The sequence below is a fragment of the Amphiura filiformis genome, chromosome 7 (genome assembly GCF_039555335.1).
Source record: "Amphiura filiformis chromosome 7, Afil_fr2py, whole genome shotgun sequence".
Lineage (NCBI taxonomy): Eukaryota > Metazoa > Echinodermata > Ophiuroidea > Amphilepidida > Amphiuridae > Amphiura > Amphiura filiformis.
Genome location: NC_092634.1, coordinates 18,026,083 through 18,046,463, shown reverse-complemented (window position 1 = coordinate 18,046,463; position 20,381 = coordinate 18,026,083). Strand labels below are relative to the sequence as shown.

At 35.3% G+C, this 20,381-nt stretch overlaps 2 protein-coding genes and 1 long non-coding RNA gene across 3 annotated transcripts; all 3 read left to right on the top strand.

Moving 5' to 3' along the window:
- Positions 1-5,955: 5,955 nt before the first annotated feature.
- Positions 5,956-13,159, top strand: LOC140156288 (uncharacterized). The gene is made up of 5 exons (XM_072179269.1): positions 5,956-6,110; positions 7,554-7,635; positions 8,467-8,624; positions 12,417-12,473; positions 12,834-13,159. Exons 1-5 carry the CDS (start codon positions 6,065-6,067, stop codon positions 13,004-13,006), a joined length of 516 nt encoding a protein of 171 aa, XP_072035370.1. The 5' UTR covers positions 5,956-6,064; the 3' UTR covers positions 13,007-13,159.
- Positions 13,160-13,329: 170 nt separating this feature from the next.
- LOC140157691 (uncharacterized) lies at positions 13,330-17,894 on the top strand. The gene is made up of 7 exons (XM_072180930.1): positions 13,330-13,354; positions 13,806-13,964; positions 14,788-14,904; positions 15,368-15,499; positions 15,804-15,944; positions 17,213-17,329; positions 17,884-17,894. The coding sequence occupies exons 1-7, from the start codon at positions 13,330-13,332 to the stop codon at positions 17,892-17,894; spliced, it is 702 nt and encodes a 233-aa protein (XP_072037031.1).
- Positions 17,895-19,019: 1,125 nt separating this feature from the next.
- Positions 19,020-20,094, top strand: LOC140156287 (uncharacterized). Its single transcript, XR_011859514.1, has 3 exons — positions 19,020-19,092; positions 19,784-19,855; positions 20,023-20,094. It is a non-coding gene; the product is annotated as an uncharacterized lncRNA (long non-coding RNA).
- The last annotated feature ends 287 nt before the right edge of the window (positions 20,095-20,381 follow it).

The window sequence follows — 20,381 nt, the reverse complement described above, 5'->3', positions numbered from 1 at the left end:
TGCACATGCGCAGGTGGGATGACCGATACAACATGGTGGAAATGCACGAAAATTGCTAAATTCTATATAAATAGGGCCTAAAATATTACAAAAGGCTATGAAAATTGTAATTTAAATATTCATATGAATTTTTATGCATGATCTCAACCTGAAATGAACAGAAAAGTTTTAAAAATAAATTCCTCATTCAAACGATTGCCTCTCTCTTTGTACCACTACTTTTTGTATAAATGTAACAATGGTACAATAACAGTTATATTTTAATCACGGATTCAAATATTTTCTAGGGAGACTCCCGTTTAAATGTTTGGAGATTACTCAACAGAATTGACAAAAAAATTTAAATTTCCACGTTTGCTATTTTTGGCAATATCAAGATTTTTAGAGAAAGAAAAACCTTGTTTTTGTCAAAAATAAGACATATTTGACCATGCATTTAAAAAAAAATAAAACCTTTACAGCCCAACAAACATGGTTTGATGAACTGGTAGTTTGTGTTCTATTACTGTTCCAAAAGGCAGCATTCTCCATTCTTTAATTCCCGAGAAAATATAGAAAATACAACAATACCTCATTTCAGCCTCTTATTTCCCTTAACAAAAACGCCTCAATTTCACCAGGTGACTCTAGACCATTGATTTTATGCTAATGCTGTTACGTAATCATGTGTGTAATAGAATTTTTACATGTGTTGTTTGAAAGACAAAGGTACAGTGTTTATGTAATCATTGAGAAATGCCATGAAAACGTTCCACAAATGACGTCACGAGTCAACTCTTAAAACATACTGACTGCCCCTCGTACTAATCACATTAAATAAAACAATAAAAATATGTAAACGATCAGTAGCGCAAAAGATAGTGACCGCGAAAGACGGTGACCACGAAAGACGGGTGACCGCTAGTATCTTAAATTTGCGATTACTAAAATAGACTGCAATACGAAACTTTGTGCGGCGATTATCCTACGTAGGCTATTTAACGCAGTGAGTCCGTCTCTTAGCTAAAAATCGGGAATTATGTTTTTAAACCATCGCCATTTCTTAAAGGTTGATTTATTTTCAAGGCCGATTTCATCATATATTTCACCACTATAAGATCTGGTAGTTTGTTAATATAAAATAAGAAATTTCAAGAAAACACAAAACATCCGCCTCTGAACAAGTGAAACCTCGACTTTTTGAGCACAGGTAGTACGTCTTTCCATGTTACGGACCTCTATGCTCCTTATAGACCCATTTTCAAATTCTTTAAATAGTTCAATCTCTACTAATCGTATTGAAGATAAAGTGAAGAATCGGTGTTGTTTGTTTTGTTTTGAGTGAAGAACATATATAATTAAATTGCTTTAATCACTTAGATCCGAATTGGAGTGACGGGAGTACAGTAAACTTCAATCTACTGAGAAGAGACGACGATTCTAGACTCTTAACTGGGGTTGTGAGTCTATGTACGGATATCATCAGTTCGAACATCGGGTACTGGAGATACACTCGGTGTTCCGTAAAACAGAACTGGATATGCAAGAAACGCAACGGTAGTATTAAACCTTCATTATGTTTAAACTATTAATTTTATTTCATTTTTAATCTGTTTTAATGATAAATTATTACACGAAAAATAGATTTTGATTAAAAACCGTCTGTTATAATATCATGTTTGTATCAAAACTTATTTAGTAAATCTGGCAATTCTTGCACGATCTGGCAAAATTACAATATACGTTATCAGACACATCATTATAAGCTATCTCCGTCTTTAAGTTACCTTTTTTTATATTTTACAACTTAATTTCACTTTTTTAATTAAATCTGAATCTAAATCTATGCATAAGGTAAAGCCAGAGGCAGATCACGAGTATGGCCCAGATGGGTTAACAATGCGTTAAATAATTGACCTTGTGTGGCCTTGTGTAATTCCTAGGCCACTTTTCCTGAGTCATTTGGTCCCGGCATTTGGTTGTCAAAATTGTGAAGCGATCAAGCAAAATGAACAATCAAAGATAAAGGACATTGAATACTATAATTGACTTGTTTATATATCTCAAAATCAATGTTCCCTACATCCGACTCGTTTTCCTTGATCATGGAAACATTGGCAGTTTTACAACTTGAGGTATGATATACTGTGATACTTTTTGATTAAATGAGGTCTCGATTTGGTTGAAAAAAGGCGTGAATCTTTGGGTTTTTTTAATATTCAGTTTGAATCTAACGTAATGTTCTCTGCTCTTTTCCAACTTAAGATGATTTAAACAACCCTGTTTGTACGTCCCTGTACCGATCATTCATGATGACACTCGTCAATAACGACAGCGTAGCCATAACATCGGCAAATTATCCGTATCCGTACCCGCAAAACTTGAACTGCATTTGGGACATCAAATCAGAAAACAATACCGCCTTGGTAATGTGGTTTAAAGAATTTAACTTGATTAGCCAGAACGATAGTATACAGCTTGGTTCCAAAGGACTATTTGAATGGACAGATTCGGTACACATTACGTGGAATCAACGGATATATGTACTGTACCTCACTTCAGATACGGTGCAGATTCAGATAAACACACATAATACTGATGAGATTGGAACAGACCAGAATTCAAATTCAACAAACATAGCTGACGATATTTCGGTTGTGGCTAGTAGCCAATGGCCCATAATACGCGGAAAGACAGGCGTGGAGATTATTGTGATGACTGGACAAGGTTAGCTCAGTTTTGATTATTTATAATTGATTTACCTAAGTTTAATAAATGCCATTTTCTGAAAACTATGAACCTCATTTGTTTTGATGCTTGCTTGCATGCATGTCAAAGCCGATTAGAGTATTATTCAAAATATCCCCACCCGGCCCCGTAAAAAATATTGTGCAGCAAAGCAAAGGCGTTTCTGCTTTATTGGAGAATCAGGTTTGTTCGTTTGTTATTTCGTCCCAGCTAAGGATTATTTTCTACACATTACAACTACAAAAGTTAGCTAATGTATGGCACCGCGCTGCACTGGTACGTTCACGCGGTACCTCTAGCTCTGCATTGAACCTTTTCATGCTGATCACTTGCACCTGTAAGATTAGTATCTTTGAAAAGACCGGTATTCAACCTATGATTGCAGACATACACAGGACAGGTGATGATTGCAACCTGCTTTTAGTGCTGTGCGATATATTCAAAATTGTTTGCACCTATTGCTATGGTAGTTAATCCGTTTTATTACGTAACTTCGCCAGCGTATACTGAATTCTTAAGATAAGACGTTCTAAAATATGTAAGCATTTTTTTGCTTTCCATGAATTCATATTTCAGATCATATTATTAACATCGACGAAACATTCGATTGCGGAAACGGTGTGGTGATCTATTCGTCTGCTATCTGTAATAGCATAGATGATTGTTTTAATTTCTTAGATGAGCAAGGATGTGGTAAGTTTAATTCAAATATTTAAATACTTCATTTATTTCACCATGCTTTGAACAAAATACAATAATGAAGAAAAAACAAACCAACTGGAACAAAACGCGAAACAATTATTGGCCACCGCCGATCCTTAAAGTGAGGAGGTTATGGGACAAACTACAAAAAGAAGACGAGACAAGGAAGAAGTCCAAGACAAAGGACTGACGAGACAGGTTCAGACAGACAAACTCTTATGTTGGCACATTGATGACGTAATTAACAATTTGAAAGAACATGCTAATAAAACGTATCAAATGTGATGAAATTAAGCGTAAGATGATAACAGATACAACTTATAATTACGTTTGACGGTGTATTGAGATTTGGGCATTCCTTAAATAAATTATTTACAGTAGCAAATCAGCTCTCTTTCTGTAGAGACGCTACTTTCTGTACCCTATTGTTATGATATTTTGCAATCTACCTATAAAGTTCAATTATATATTATAGTTGTTTGTCCCTGAGGAAGTGCAGTATATCTGCTTGAAATGGTGGTATTTTTGTTAACTTTTGTCTGGTATTTATCCCTGTGTTTAACTGTACATTTCCATGGTTTGCATACTGCATTAGTTTGTCTTTGCCTTGTTCCCAACGCGCAACGTCTTCATCTTCATGGTATTGTTCACGATACCTTGATCAAATCTTTCTGTATATGGCGATGGCCAAATAAATAGAGAAAAAACAACGAAAACAAATAAATAGAGAAAAATGTTCCCTTAATGGAATAAACCAGGACAGGTTATAAGAATGTGCTAGAGGATCACAATATTGCCTAATACGCATTCCATATTGTTTTATACCGTCCATTTTGTCATAACAATTATTTATAGTTTCAAATTAATATTTCAGCTACTTGCGCCTTGGGCAACATTAAATAGAAAATGTTGTAGAATGGAACATTATCAAATTGCTTTTATATATTGCTCGTATTCTTGAATTTAGGTCAAGGTAGATGTGTCTAATATAATACAGCCATTAATTGTCCAGGCTGAGACGTGGCCCGTGGAGACTTTCAGGATTTTATCGAGGACCAAATAAATATGTAACATTTTCTAAAATCCATTGAACATCGTGGAAATACACGTAAAAGTCTTTCAGATAATACCGACATATTATTATGAAGAAAACTGAAGGTTACGCATGTCTGTGAGATCGTACGCCAGGTTAAATTTGCGTATAATTCCTACAGAATTAATATTTGTCTCTAGCTAGCTTGACATGAAAACTCAGTGTTTAGCTTATTTATTATAGGGGTTAGTTATTACATACATAAGTAAAATTCTAAAACTAAAAAAAATGCGTCTCAATGGATACCACTAAAGAATGATTACAACTTCTTAATACACTGCTGTCGTAGATTTACATCAACATGTAGTCTCTTGTGAATACTCACAGTCTCTTTAAAAAGCTTAGAGCTCTTATATGTTACTGATGTAACAGGAAACCCAGCTTTTCATATAGTCAGGGGCAGTATTGAAATGACAATGGGGAGCCTGGAGTCCATTTGATAGCTGGTTTGTTACGCAGTTTGAGTGTCCTGAACTTAATGCAGTCGATGGTAAACATGTTAAAGTGGTTGTGTTATTCTATAAACTCTATAAAGAAATGATATTAAGAATGTTGTTTCATTTAATCAGATATTTGTTATTTAACAGAATATCCTGAATGTAGCCTTACCAATCCCACGACTCCAAATGACCGAAGTTGTCGCATGGAAAAGGGAACAGTCTCTTCACCCGGATATCCAAAACCATATCTAAAGGATGCGGTTTGGACCTGGCAGATCATCACTAAACCCAACACGTATATATCTTTTCAAATATTGGATTTTGATGTTCCATCAGAGACAGATGGATCTGAATGCTACTACACATATCTAGGATTTTACGACACAATTGTAGCAGGAATAGCCGGGGACATTGGAGACAGAAAGCAGTATTTTTGCCATCGACGATTACCTACTTTAGACCCGATTTTGAGTCCCTTTAATGAGCTGTTTGTTGTGTTTCAAAGCGGTAGTGTAACGCCTGGAAGAGGATTTAAGGCTGAATATAAGTCGATTCAATTCCGCACTAGTATTCACTTCAATATTTCAACTCATGATGGTGAGTAGTGGTTGTATTAGTGTATTACTTTATTTGTTTAAAAAATCGGAACCGATGGGATTCGAACCAGCGCACTCAAGATATTTGTTTCCCTCTCTTTAATTATGTCAGTTTACTCGAGCTCGGGCTTTCTCTCGGGTCGGCATCCTTTATTTGTGATCCTCACATTATATATTATTTGTGTCTCTCATCGTCTTAGGCCACCTTATTTATTTGTTTTATTGACACAAAAACCATAATTTGGTCCTTTAAACTGAGCTAGATGTATGTCCTACGACAATGGTTTCACTCATTTCGTAAACATTGACCTCTAGGACACTCGCAATCTGTTTTCTCATTTTTAGATAGATGCGATGAAGGCTGGGTATATTTTCGACTGAATTGCTACTGGCTTAGAGAAGAAAATAAAAATATCAAATGGATAGCCGCAGAAAACAGTTGCAAAGAAAAAAGTGGACATCTGGCGAGCCTAAGAGATATACACGATAGTGAATTCCTATTTGAAATGCTACTTAGACTTCAACCAGTCAAATGGGCTAGAATGTATATAGGTAACAAGTTATATATTGTAATCTAGAAAACATTACTTTACTGGTTCTGGAAGAAAAGAGAGTTGAAAAAAGAATACTTAAAAAGGACGATTATTTTGAACTCATAAACATTATTCGCTCATTCAAGATTCATTATGGTGGCACCCCTGTTAGCGTCATAGATGTGCTAACATAGCATGCTAGTGGTTACGCCAAAATCCGAGTATTAAAGACAAAAGGCATTTGAATCTGTAATTATTTCTCTACTTAAGTAGAGAAATTAGCTACATGTAAATTGAGCTTCAACTTTGTCAATACTGTTTTCCTTGCTTTTTGCCAAATGTTTCATTTAAAATATACCTAATGACAATAATAATGACTTATCCTTCACTTTTAGACAATTTACAAAAATTCTAATCACTGAATAGGTCTTTAGGGCAATTCAGAGGATACCGATTGACCTTGGTCTGGGCGGACATTTGTATGTCCGTTGAGGGCGCTATAACCGCCATTATTAAAAAGTCAGGGTCAATTTCTTTAAAATGCCCCTTTTCGTTTTTCTAAAATTTTCACAGTATGCAGTATGAACATGTAGAATATAGTAAACAAACTGTTGCCCCCACCTGCTCTTCTCCGAACAAATAACAACAATTATACCACAGCAAACACAAAGATGTTTTCAAACATTATAAACGTGATATAAATGCGTTTATGAAAAACACTGCGACAACAGTTAAACAATGTTTACAAAATGATTTTGCAAAATATTTTGTCAACACTTGAATAACCTTATGTTAAAACTTTTTTAATGTTTTTAAAACGTTTTATATAAGCGGACGTATAAACTTTTTCTGTAAATGTTTTGTGTTTGCTTGGATCTCAATGATAAAACCTAGGTGTAGACGGGAACAATAAGAGCAGCCTAAATAAGGCCAAATTGCAATAAATATATTAGCAGGATTTATTCCCTACATATAATATCGCTATGACGACATATGTGAACGCGCCGTCTTAAAATTGGGAAATTCTGGGATTGTACAAAAGTAAAGGCAACATTTATTTTAAATTTCACCGGATTTACTGCTTTTAAAATATGAACGGAAGCGACTGTTTCAACCTAATAACGAAGTAAAAAGTCGATTACTCTTGGAATATTTTTAGCAAACGAAATGAAAAAAATAACAACCCAGATTTCACTGTAGAAACCTATGATGGTACCCACCAGTCCACTCCCCCTATGTGGTCATTTTTGAAGGTTGGTCCTACCCCGGGTAAGGTGATGGAGTAACAAATTTATCAGTTAAGTGAGCACAAAGGATGGATCTTTCGATTAGCTTAGCCGTAAACATGCGTTTCTTTATGCCGGATGACAAACCTGACAACTCTCTTTCGTAGTACTAGGGTTAAATGTTAACTCGTCCATTACTAACTCTTACGTTTTTGTGTAATCGTTTTATTTTGTAGGCTTGGTTTATGATGAGTCTTCAAAGAAACACCGATGGCTGGATGGTCGACCACTTAGCTTTACTGATTGGTCTCCTTACGAGTAAATATAAATCATGTCATTTCCTGGCATTTCCTTAAGGGCTGGGGTATGAACGTTTGGACAGTATTTATTTTGGGACATTAGAGCACATCAGACATATCGAATTGCATTCTGAATACGAAGAATGTCATTCTGATATCAAATAATTTTGATTTTTGAAATTCACAATTTAATACACATTTTATGGCAAATCATTAAAAATTGATATTTTTGATATTTAACAGTACTTGAAGTAAACTTTATAAATCTGATGATTTATATTTAAAGTGTATGTAGGTGGGACGAAAAGCCGACGATCAATTGAAAATTTTGACCTTTCGTATTGAAGATATGGATTTTTTCCCAAAACACCCAAAAAAATTAGGTCTTTTTGGGGAAAAAATCTATCTTCAATACGAAAGGTCAAAATTTTTAATTGACCGTCGGCTTTTCCTCCCTGCTACATACACTTTAAGAATATATCATTAGATTTATATAATTTACTTCGAGGACTGTTATATATCCAAAATTTGAAAAATATCAAATTTTTATAATTTGTCATAAAATTTGTATTTTATTGTGATTTTCAAAAAATGAAAATTATTTGATATCAGAAAGACATGCTTCGTATTCAGAATGCAATTCGATAGGTCTGAGGTGCTCTCATGTCCCACAAAAAATACTGTCGAAACGCAATAAACGCTCATTTTAGATCCCTTAATATGTCACGATAATTTATAACATCAGTATCAAATTTGATAGGCGATGTCATAACAAAAAATCATCAAGACATTATTGGATAAATTGCTTGCCCTTTTATTAAAATGACTTTTTGTTTACCTCCGTATTCAGCGTAGCGGGATATTTGAATGCACAACCTGACAATGGACGAGCTGGACGTTGTTCAATGCTTCGTCTAGAAACGCTCTATTCAACTCAGAATTGGCATGATATACCCTGTGCTGCAGTATTAACTTCAATCTATATGTGCTCCAAATTATCTCCAAAAGGTATAATTGAATCAAAAGGTTATAATAAGGTTTAAAAAATACAAACACTAATTTTTTTTTTTTTAAAGGCTTTACAGTAAGCCAAAAAATTAAGGTACCAGTTATGTTCACCTCTGTATATCCTAAATAAAGACAAATATGTCAGAATTAAAACAAGCAGGTAATACCGGAACTCTTTAGCTCTGATTCAAGACCTTATTTGTTGAAATTGGTTCATAGGGCCTGCACTTTGGCTCGTTTTTTGCAGGTTTACATGGTCCAATAATCACAAGATGACTGACATGTGGTAACAAAGGAAGCAGTCACTGCAATTTGATTATGTCCCATATCATTGGCCATTCAAGACACCCCTGTGAATATACTATAGCGGCCTTTTCAAAATATAATACCTGTTTGCTTGACTGTATTGACAATACCCGGGAACAATACACACAGTATATGCATTGGACAAACTTTTTACAATAAGCATGATAAGTGATGATGTGACCTCCAGATTTATACATCGTTCGTCTCGCACACTGACAACATTTGATTGAATGGACTGTAGGCTACTGCGCCGTGATTACGGTGAAGGACACCGGTTCAAATCCTTTGTTTGGAGCCAATCGATAAAAGCATGCAGGGCCTCTATACCCATGTACAGTTTATCCCTACATAACCTATGTCTTGAATACGCTGGCAAAGTTATGTAATAATCGGATTAATACTATATAGCAGTAGGTAAAAACAAGTTTTGAATAATCCGCGGTATAAAGTCCCATTCAGTGATCCCAGCGAAAGTGAAAAAAAAATCAAATTGTTACGTTTATAAATTTTTTTAATGAAAAACAAATGGCAAAAAAAACAAAACAGGAAAACGACAGTATTGACGAAGTTGAAGCCCCATTCAAATACATGTAGCTAATTTATATACTGTCAGTACCGGTATATAAATTACAGACTCACGTAAATGCATTATTTTTTGTCTTAGACACACGGCGCGGCTTTCGGCTGAACCACTGCACTAGAAAGCTATGTTAGCACATCTATGACAATGACGAAAGGTACAAAATCAGCCATAGGCCTTTAGATAGCAGAAGACACAAAAGTGGTGTTTTATGACCTTTGACATTCTTTTGTGGCGAGTGACATGGTATTTCAATTCACGCCGAGTGTCCTTGACAGGTTTGACTATGCTTCAGTGGTCATGAAAGAATTCAAAAGATAACCTCTGCCCCAATAATCCCAAGCAATTGTCTGAAACTGCTCCTCGGATCATAAGAACTCAGTCCTCAAATGATAGTCATAATAATGTCCAAAATATAAAAATTACTGACTATCATTGAAGACTGAGTTCCGCAGTCTAGTATCCAAAATATGAATTTTGATGATTTTTACGATCGTCGGGATGAAAAAAAAATCAAAAAATCACTGAATGGGCCTTTAGTTCCCTCCTCTCCTTACCCTGGCAATATAAATCAAAGAAAAATAAAGAAAAAAATAAAGAAAACAAGAAAAGAAAATTAACCAAATTAAGGGATCTGTTTTGAGCGTTTCGATAGTATTTTTGTGGGACATGAGAGCACATCAGACATATCGAATTGCATTCTGAATACGAAGAATGTCTTTCTGATATCAAATAAATTTCATTGTTTGAAATTCACGATATAATACAAATTTTATGACAAATTATTAAAATTTGATATTTTCACATTTTGATAAATAACAGTCCTCGAAGTAAATATCATAAATCTAATGTTATATTCTTAAACAGTCCCTGGCATACAGATACCATACATATATAGGCCTATGTATAGTAAATTTGTCTGCTTTATCTGTTTTGTGCTGTTTAAGCAAATAGTTAAACATAATTTCCATAAAATGTAAGCTTTTACTGTCAGATACGTCCCCTTTTAATTTTGAGCAGAACAAGTGAGGTAAAGCAAAGAAAATTGAAATTTACTACTACTAGCGCCAATGAATGTTATACGATTGTAAAACGGTACGATCTTCTGGGTGTGTGGGGGTGTGTGCGTATGTGTGTCCTGCATGCGTATTTTTTTTCTGCAACTATAACGGGACGCAATACGATACCGGTATGTTATAAGAATCAAACTTACAAGAAAGATGGCTCTTGTCAAATCCTACAATTCTGTCAGAGAAAATATGCATATTTGCATTAAATTTTTAATTAATTGACATAATTTGTTAATTAATAAATATTTTATTTAATGATTTACATAATTCCAAATATGTCAAACAATATGTCAAATTAAAGCTAATGAAATGCTTTATAAATTGGTCAGAGCGCATTTTGCAGAATGCATTTAGTACTTTAGTTACATGATTCCAAACATTCTATTCCAATTTTTTGCTATACACGCATAGGAGCTGTACTTTTAAAATCCGCGCCTAATCAATAATAATAGTCTTTCCCTCCATTGTCAAAGTACTGTGCTCCCTGTAGCATTATGGAGTGACCAGGTCCTAGAGCACACCACTCCACGCCATACATAAATTCTCCCAGTCACATTTCCCCAATATGAAATTTAAAAAAGTTAAATTTTAATTTTACTTCTTTTAAAGTTTGGTAGAGGCGGGGTTCGAACTCACGGCGCACCACGCCGCTTTGGAGATGCTCTATGAGCCTAGCGCCTTAGACCACTCAGCCACTTGTCTTGATGGAATCTTTTATGAAACGTATTTGAAGATATAATCGCAACTTCAATATAGGCCTACCACGTGACAAGCAAAAGCAGAAAACGTACCATATTTTGGAATTTTATTTGCCTAAAAACATTAAAGTGTATTAATAGCGCTCAATTGTTGTTAATCCGACAATAAACATGATAAATGCGCGTCTATATGGACAATACATTATATCGATTTTGACATGTGCTCGCACGGTGTCAGTACATTTCCATGGTCAGTAAAATACTATAGAGGAACCTACCATTTTTCTTGTATACACGTTCGATGTTTTTATCAATTACATAAAAAATCCATTTTAGACCCCAAATGTTTCTTCAGGAAATAAAAGATTAGATTACCATAAAAACGAAGCAGTAATCTTTTGCCGGGTCTAATGTTATTTATACATAGAATTTTCAACGTTTTTTCTATCCTTATTCTTGCTCAATTAAAAAAATATTATGGTTGAGAATTAGAGAAACGGTGATCTAAAACCTACCGAAAAGACGAAATAAAAAGTTGCACTTTTGTGTTCTAATCAATGAAAGCATGACGCTAATTATACGTGCTAGTCAATGAAAGCGATGCGCTAGTTCTCATGTTCACGAACGCTTTGTGTACAAATCAATAGGGCATTTAATGCAGCAAACTGCAACTTTTACATTGGTATCTTCCTTGGGTTTTGGGATCGCCGTGTCTTTATTTCTTGAACAATTTCAACGAATGAGGTCTTAAATTCGAACTAAAAGATGCAGCTATTGGCTGCTGGTTCCAATTATGACATTTCTTTCTTTGTTTAGGATATACAGGGGGTAAACGTAACTGGTACCTTAATTTTTTGGCTTACTGTATATTACGCATCTCGTAAGCAATCTGTAGAGGCATTCAAATATTGCTAGTTTTGTAGATCATCTATATTGGATGTTTATTGAAACATTTGGCGTCACCAAATGTACATTTGATTACCGGAAATGGCTAGATGTTAGAATTCAAATTTATTGACTAGATGAAACGCGTAGTTACATCCACTTTGTTTGAAACTGATGAGGATACCAACTACCGAACAGAATGTAATAAATAATAAATCTTAGGATCTCAAAATATGTTTTGGTTTTCTTACAGCGATGGACTATTACAGGAAAGAAACACCACTGATTGAAAACGCGTCAATTTCTGTCCGTAAGTAAATGGGAGAAAGAAATTTGTTGCAAAAAATACAACTTGATATTTTGACAGGAATTGCGTATTTTAAATAGGACTCGAATTGGCTATATTCAGCTTTGCTTGAAATTCCACCCCATCGGTACTCCTGTAAATGCAATATCTGTCAGTTAGTATGACTTAGGTTTCTTACTGTACTTGTACATTATAGATTAAATGGATGTAAAAATCACATGAATACACACTTAATTACTTAGCTACTCTTGTTGTAAGCCCCGTTGGCATGATTATCAGATGCCTTATCTTTTCATGTATGTAATAAAGCTACAAATCACATTTCATTTTTAGAGTTACTAATTCTGTTTCCGATATCAACAGCACATACATATTGTCCAGCAGGAATGTTTCAATGTCACTCTGGAGAATGTATTCATTCAATTTATGTGTGCGACGAAATCGTTGACTGTCTTGATGCCAGTGATGAAGAACAACCATCATGTGAAAGTATGTTATTAACTTTTGTGACCATGTCTTTAAGGGAAGGGGTATGAACGTTTGGACAGTATTTATTGTGGGACATTAGAGTACATCAGACATATCGAATTGCATTCTGAATACGAAGAATGTCCTTCTGATATCAAATAATTTTGATTTTTTGAACTTTCGCAATGTAATACACATTTTATGGCAAATCATTAAAAATTGATATTTTTGATATTTAACAGTACTTGAAGTAAACTTTATAAATCTGATGATTTATACTTAAAGTGTATGTAGGTGGGATGAAAAGCCGACGATCGAAAATGTTGACCTTTCGAATTGAAGATAGGTTTGACAATTACGTGAAGCCATTTGGTGGTTTGTTTTTGCTGAAATGAGCGTAAACGATGGTTTGACAAGTACGTGAAGCCATTTGGCGGTTTGTTTTCGCTTTTACGTGTAGCCATTAGGTGGTTTCTTTTCGCTGAAATGAGTGTAAAGATGATTTGACAATTACGTGAAGCCACAGGTGATGAGTGCAACCTGCTTATAGTGCATGCAGCGCAATACATTAAAAAATAGTGTAAATCCATCGCTATGGTAATTAATCCTGTTACATCGCTACTTCTACGGGAATGGGTTATATATGTTGTTCAATTTGCTATTTAATATGGGGTCAATTTTTACCCACAGGCGGCACACATGTACCAGGTTTTGGACTGGGTTGTGTTTTTGGCGTCATTGTTTATCTGGTGGTACCCGTTTTAATAATTCAGAAGTAGCTAGTTTTTGCATCACATATTTTCAAATTAAAAAAGCTTTTAGAATATGCATGTCTCTTGTTAACGAAATAATGCTTTTACACAACAGATAATGTAGATAAGGCAAGAGTTGCTGACAATTTCGATTACGCGAGTGAACCATGTAAACCTGGATGGTGGCCTTGTGATCAGACTGGTGAATGTATACCTGTCACATACTTCTGTGATTTTGTAGAAGATTGTAGATATGGATCAGATGAGGAGTGTGGTAAGAGCAAGGAAATTCGTTTTTTGTATCTCTATTTAATGTTATTTAAAAAATATCTGGGTTTTCATTAGCCTGTACATTATCAGTTGCAGACACGAGCCTGGCAGGGGCTCAAGCTGGTTCCTGGTTTGAACATCATTGAACATTTATGTGAAATGCGTATAGGTTGTTAATCGGTCATTAGCTTGGTGCTATTGTGGCAGTATGCATCTAATGTTCTATGCATACCGCGGAAACATGGAATGATGCCTCAGGGGATCGACGCTAAGTCAGGTACCGCGTGAGCAAACTCAAAAATAGCGCAAACAGCGCGAGCGTACAGCGTACACAAAAGAAACTTCGCGCGTAAGATAAGCGATGTCGCCAGGTCTGTACGCTGTACCGGCGTCAGCTGAATTCGAGTACGCTTAGAGGGCACTGGCATGGAAAATTCCAATCTGTGTATTAATAATCTAAGGTTCTATGTAACTCACTCAAGAAACGCTCTATGCTATATCATCTTCCACCCTAATGTGGCAGTGACGTTAACGCGTTAAGGCAGCTGTTTTGCTCGCGCATCCATGCGGCGTCTTTACACGTGAACGCACTGATATAATTGCTACATCACGGTGAAAATGGTTTATCATATATCTCTTATTAATAAAAAAAAAAAACGTGTTTCAGATCATAGGCTATTCAGTGTTTACATTGATCACCATCAAATAAAACCTTAGTAAAAAACGACGTCATCTTCTAAATTTCTAATGATTGTTACATTTGATCTTATTTATCCAATACATTATTTATGTTAGTTAATATATTTATATGTGGGTTTTTCTTGCAGAATTTCCAGTGTGTAGTTACTATGACTTTACGTGCGATAATGGTCAATGTATAAACTCCAAACAGCGTTGTGATCTTGTACCAGACTGCATTGATGGAAGTGATGAGCACGATTGTGGTAAGTGAATACAACTTTGCTAACACCAAATACATGGAATACATCGATATGTGTAGCGAGTTATTGCAGTTTTTTGCGGGATTATTTAGTTTCTTTTTGAGTTCGAGTCGACAGATTGATATCAACCACTTTAAACTGTTACGCTTTCATCAGGTTTAGCGGTTTACTTCTTCAGGAAAAACTATCATGAGTTTAATGCATGTAGATTGCCACTTGTCTACAAAAAATCTAGTGAGCTGCCCCTTGCCCAATGTTATACAAGTAGAATGTGTAGAAATGGTGGCTCTAAAAGAGTCGTTTATTTATCACTCTCTGAAAAGAGACTTTCAATTTGATCAAGTTCGAAAGGAGGCGAGTCACTGAAACAAAATAAAGCGAACGATCAAAGCAAAGGAGTTCTAGCAAGGAATAGCACGGGAGTAGCGGCAAAATAAATTATTTTATTTTGTTCCTTTTTACGAAGAAACAACGTCAAATGGTTTTCTTTGTTGGGATGAGACTTGTATTCCTGCGCATGCGTATTGTGACGGACAGACGGATTGTGAGGGTCGCACTTTTGAAGATGAACCAAGTAAAGTACCCGGAAGCGATTGTGGTAAGCACAGAACAATTTATTTATTTATTTGTTCTTTGTAATTACTAAATTTAAGTAAATAAGTTAAGGAGTAACATTTTCGCCGAAGGCGCACACTGAATGAGTCCTACAAGACTAACACATGAACTATATGTAAGCAAAACCCCAAAACGTAATCTCTTCTTTATAGATTGTAGTATTGAAAAGAGACGAAAGAAGTCTCATAGTAAACTGAATCTGGAATTCTGGATTCATACACGAATTGTGAATAGTTTTCACTCCTATATTAAAGTGCATCGTTGATTCTCTGATTTTGTTTACACAGTATTACCAATCACGTGTTCTATAGATGAAATCCAATGCAGGAACGGCGTATGTACCGACTCATCGTACCGATGTCTATATGGATTTGATAAATATGGTTGGACGATTGGATGTCGAGACCAGACCCACCTCCTGGACTGTGGTAGGTGAATAAACCATTTACAAAACTAGAGGTATAATATAATTCTCGCACAAAAGTATCTTAACAAAGTTTACTAATGGGGCTACAACAATTCAAATGTTTTGTTATCGGCAGATTTACATGAACGTACATGAGGAGTATAATTCAATTCAGTGGCGTAGCCAGTGGGGGGCAGGGGGCCGGTGCTCCCCGCTCGTCATGGCCGTCGGTTGATGTAAGGCAGTCAGTAGACGGAAGGCGTTGGTGAGAAAAAAATCGGGTTAACAATAGGCTATTTTTTTTATCCAGGATGACAAAAAAAAGGGTAGAATTATTTAAAAAAATGATGAAAAATTGTTAATGAAATTGAATTTTACATAAAAAGTGTGTGTTTTTATGTTGGTACCGCCTATAATCCTATTTTTATTATTTTCTTTTTTGCTCTTCATATTTTCAAACCATGCAAAAAGTTTTAGGTCAACAAATCACAACTTCCGATATTTCCGTCGGTACATTTACAAGTTGTGCCCCTCGGTTCCAAAATCCTGGCTACGCCACTTATTAAATTGATTTTATAGACTTCATCCTCGTGTCAGAAAATTATTTGTTAGACAAATCCAGAATGTTACTCACGTCTTTAGCTTTCGCCATCTAGGATGACGGCTTTCTCAAAGTGACTTTGTTAACTGCTTCTGCCGCGGAAAACAGCAGTTGCCTCAGTCCCAGTGTGTGATGGTGGTGTAAGCAGTGAATAAACGGTGATCTAGCGTGAAACTACCAACGTCGTTGTTCATGGTGTCGGCACCCTTTCTCCTGATCCATATATTGCCTGATTTGCCTCCCTGACATTTCTTTTGAACTGGTTCGCTTCCTTGTCAAGTATTGTGGCTTATTCATCCCAATCAATGACATGGTTTTCTGCGGCGACATGGTCCGTAATTGCTGACTGGGCAAGAAATACGTTGTTGTGAGAATAAATTCTAACAACTCCATAATGTCGTTGACATTCAGTCGAGTGCGTTCATGTAATGATGTGTCTTTTGTAAGCCGGTCTCTTATGATCTCTTATTCATTCCCGTGGTTCAAATAATCCTCATATTCCATTTCCAAATGGGTTGAGTGGCATTGTTCGAAACACGAACGACGACTTCCTTGACTGCCTTTCCTGATGTCAGTATATTATACTGATGTGTGGCATAAATATGATTTTATGTGAATATGTTACTTCAAATTACTGTTTAAGATATTATGATATTAATTCAAGGTCATTTACGGTGTTTTTTCAACAGGTGATTTTAAATGCCCTGAAGCAACAATAAAATGTCCAAATTCTTACTGTATCTCGCTAAAGCATCGGTGTGACGGATTTTGGGATTGCCCGAATGGCGAAGATGAATACCAATGTGGTAAGCGCCAATGGTGGCTGGGTCCCAGCAACCCCCCCCCCACATACACACACTCACCTTGGCTGTTGGTACATCTTAGGCCGTCAATAAACGGCGGGTGGGCCTTGGCTAAAAAATGAGTGTCAACAATAGACAATAAATTTAATATATAGTGTATTATGGGCCCAAAAATTTGAGTCAACAATTCGCAACTTCTCCGGCAAAAAATATTTTCGAAATATTTTTGAAAGAAAGATCAAGTTTATGCCCCTTCCTGTTCCGAAAACCTGGCTATGTCATTGGTAAGCGCTATACCATTGATGTGGCAGTGACGTTCGTATTTCATTAGACGCAGTTTCAAATCGCTAGTTTTTGCTCACAGCGCACAATTCAGACAAAATATAATTTGATTTATCTGCGATATATGGTTCTCGATTTACAAGCAAAATATCAAATGTCGCATTTTAATTTATAGTTTTAAGACAGTATTTTCATGTAGTAATTTGTCTTTGAAAGAGTAATAACTTGGTTACAAGCCTCAAACGAATACAATTTGGCATTATACGCCTTATTAGGCTTACACTAAATAGTTTTGATAATCTTTTATGCAAATTCGATATCTTTTCAATCTTTTGTTTTAGAAAATTACACCTGTTCTGGCCTTTATCGATGTCACGGATCCAAATCCTGTTTAACATTATCTCAAGTATGTGATGACGTCAAACATTGCCCCGAAGAAGATGATGAGTTGTATTGTGGTATGTATGGTGTTACGTAATTTAACATTAAAAAGTATTGAATCATGTATTGCAAAGTTACCATTACAAAAATATGTTAGTTTGAAACCACTTTGATCAGTACTTCTACAGTCAATACAACTATTTCGAAATATTGACCTAGAAATTTTAAAGAAGTCCTGTCAACTATCATGAGTATATCACATTAGATACAAAACATACAGTAACACAAATTTTAAATGTTTGTTAAGGTTTGCAATGTCCAAGCGGCTGTAGGTGTAGTGGATACTCGTATTCATGCCATGATGTGATCTGGAATGGTGACAAAGCAGCAACAATTTCTATCGGAGCAAAAAGCCTGTAAGTGTGTAGTTGCCTATACCCTATATAATTATGTTGCGTAACAATAGTTATTGTCTTCCTAACATGGTAGTTTACGTGTTTCTACATGCATAAATTTGTTCAATTTATTCCGTTCTGGAAAGTACTACAATAACATGCTAAATAATGATTACCGTTGTCTATTTCATCGCAGTTATTTGTTATCAATGAAGAACACAGAACCAGAAGCTGAGAAAGATCAAACGATCTCAAGCAATCTATATCTGGAGATGAAAAAATACCATCTTTTGATTGTTGGGTATGTATTTTGCGTTTTTCTTCTTTTTTGTGCTTGCATATTTCTGAGATAGTTGTCCAAAACCTACAAAAGGACGGACGTTAATTTACCGGCAGTCAATGCGAAATTGGAAAGCTCTATGATCCTGGCTGCAACGATTGATTTTTGTAACCTAACGAGTGACGAGGGTATGTGCTTTAGAGATGCAGACATCTAAATGCTAAAAGACATACCCTTCTTTACACAGTAAGTTTATGTACGCTTTAATACTCACATTCGTCACTTTAATGGATGTATATTTGCTTAACGGACAGATTGTTTGTTGTCATTCATTTATCCATCCAAATATTTTACAGAGACTTCAGCGATAATGACATCTCAGCTATACACCCATATACCTTCATCAACAACAAGAACCTAAAATCTTTGTAAGTATTTGATATGATTCAGATAGATAGCACAAATTAATATGAGTAGCAAAAATTACCTGCATTGTACATAAATACATTTTGCTCTTTGCTGCTGTGAAGTTAGTTAATTTTATTGTGGTTTCAAAAGGGTATGCGCTGCAAATTTGAAATATATTGACTTGTTTTCAAAGCAACTTCAGCAATTTAGTGTTCAGTTCATTTCATTTCAAAACTTCATTTAAATATGTTAATAATCAGATTCAGCATTATACAGTTGTTCTTCCACTGATTCGTATGGACACATGCATAATAGATTAAAAATTGAAATTATGGTATTTGCACACAAATACAAAGTATTTTATGAATTTCTATAATTCTTAACAACATTTAGAAGAGTGATACAAAATGCAATTCAGTTATAAAAGCAACAGTGTCAAATCAAATAGAATAATAGTACCTAATATAAAACTCGCATCTAAAACTTCAATATACACAATATCCAAAGTATAGAGGGAGATGTAGGGAGAAAACCAATTGCTACCATTATAAGCGACAAGATAATGTAAAATGCGCAACTGCCATGGGATTCACAAGTGTTCTATTACAAATTTAGTTTCGTTATAGATTAGATTTTTTTCATAATATTTTACCATGCCCTGTTTATCTTAGTTAAAGTGCACTTTTTTTTTTTTTTTTACTTTTATTTTAGAAATCTGGCTAAAAATGCCATCAGAAGTCTCTCAAAAGAAGGATTTATTGGATTACAGTCTCTCAAACGCTTGTACGTATGTACATTGAACTTAACAGACGTTGTTTTATTTCATGTATATATTTGTGCCCTTGATTAAATATAATTTCAAAATTCTGGCAGCTATAAAATTCCTGAATAAAAACCTAAATTGCAATGGTATTTATTTTAAGTTTCTTATCGTTACTTTGCACCCACAGGGATCTATCTGGCAACCCTTTAGTATCGATCACACACGGTGTGTTTGGACCACTTTCGCAACTAATCTATTTGTAAGTGTCATATTCAATTGCTGTCAAGAAGCCCCGATAGAAACTTAAATCAAGAAGCCCCGATAGGGGCAAAAGTATAAGTCGGACAGATTTTCACTGTATAAACTCTACACGAAATCGAGCAAACGAACCCATGAAGACAAATCGATTTTGACTGATTTGTCTTCATATAAAGTAAAGACGTGATGGAACAATAAATGTTTGAAAGTGAAAGAGCAATCTGTGTGTGGGATTTAGAGTTGGCTGAACCCGGAACCTCCGATTGCAAGTGGACGTGTTTATATTGT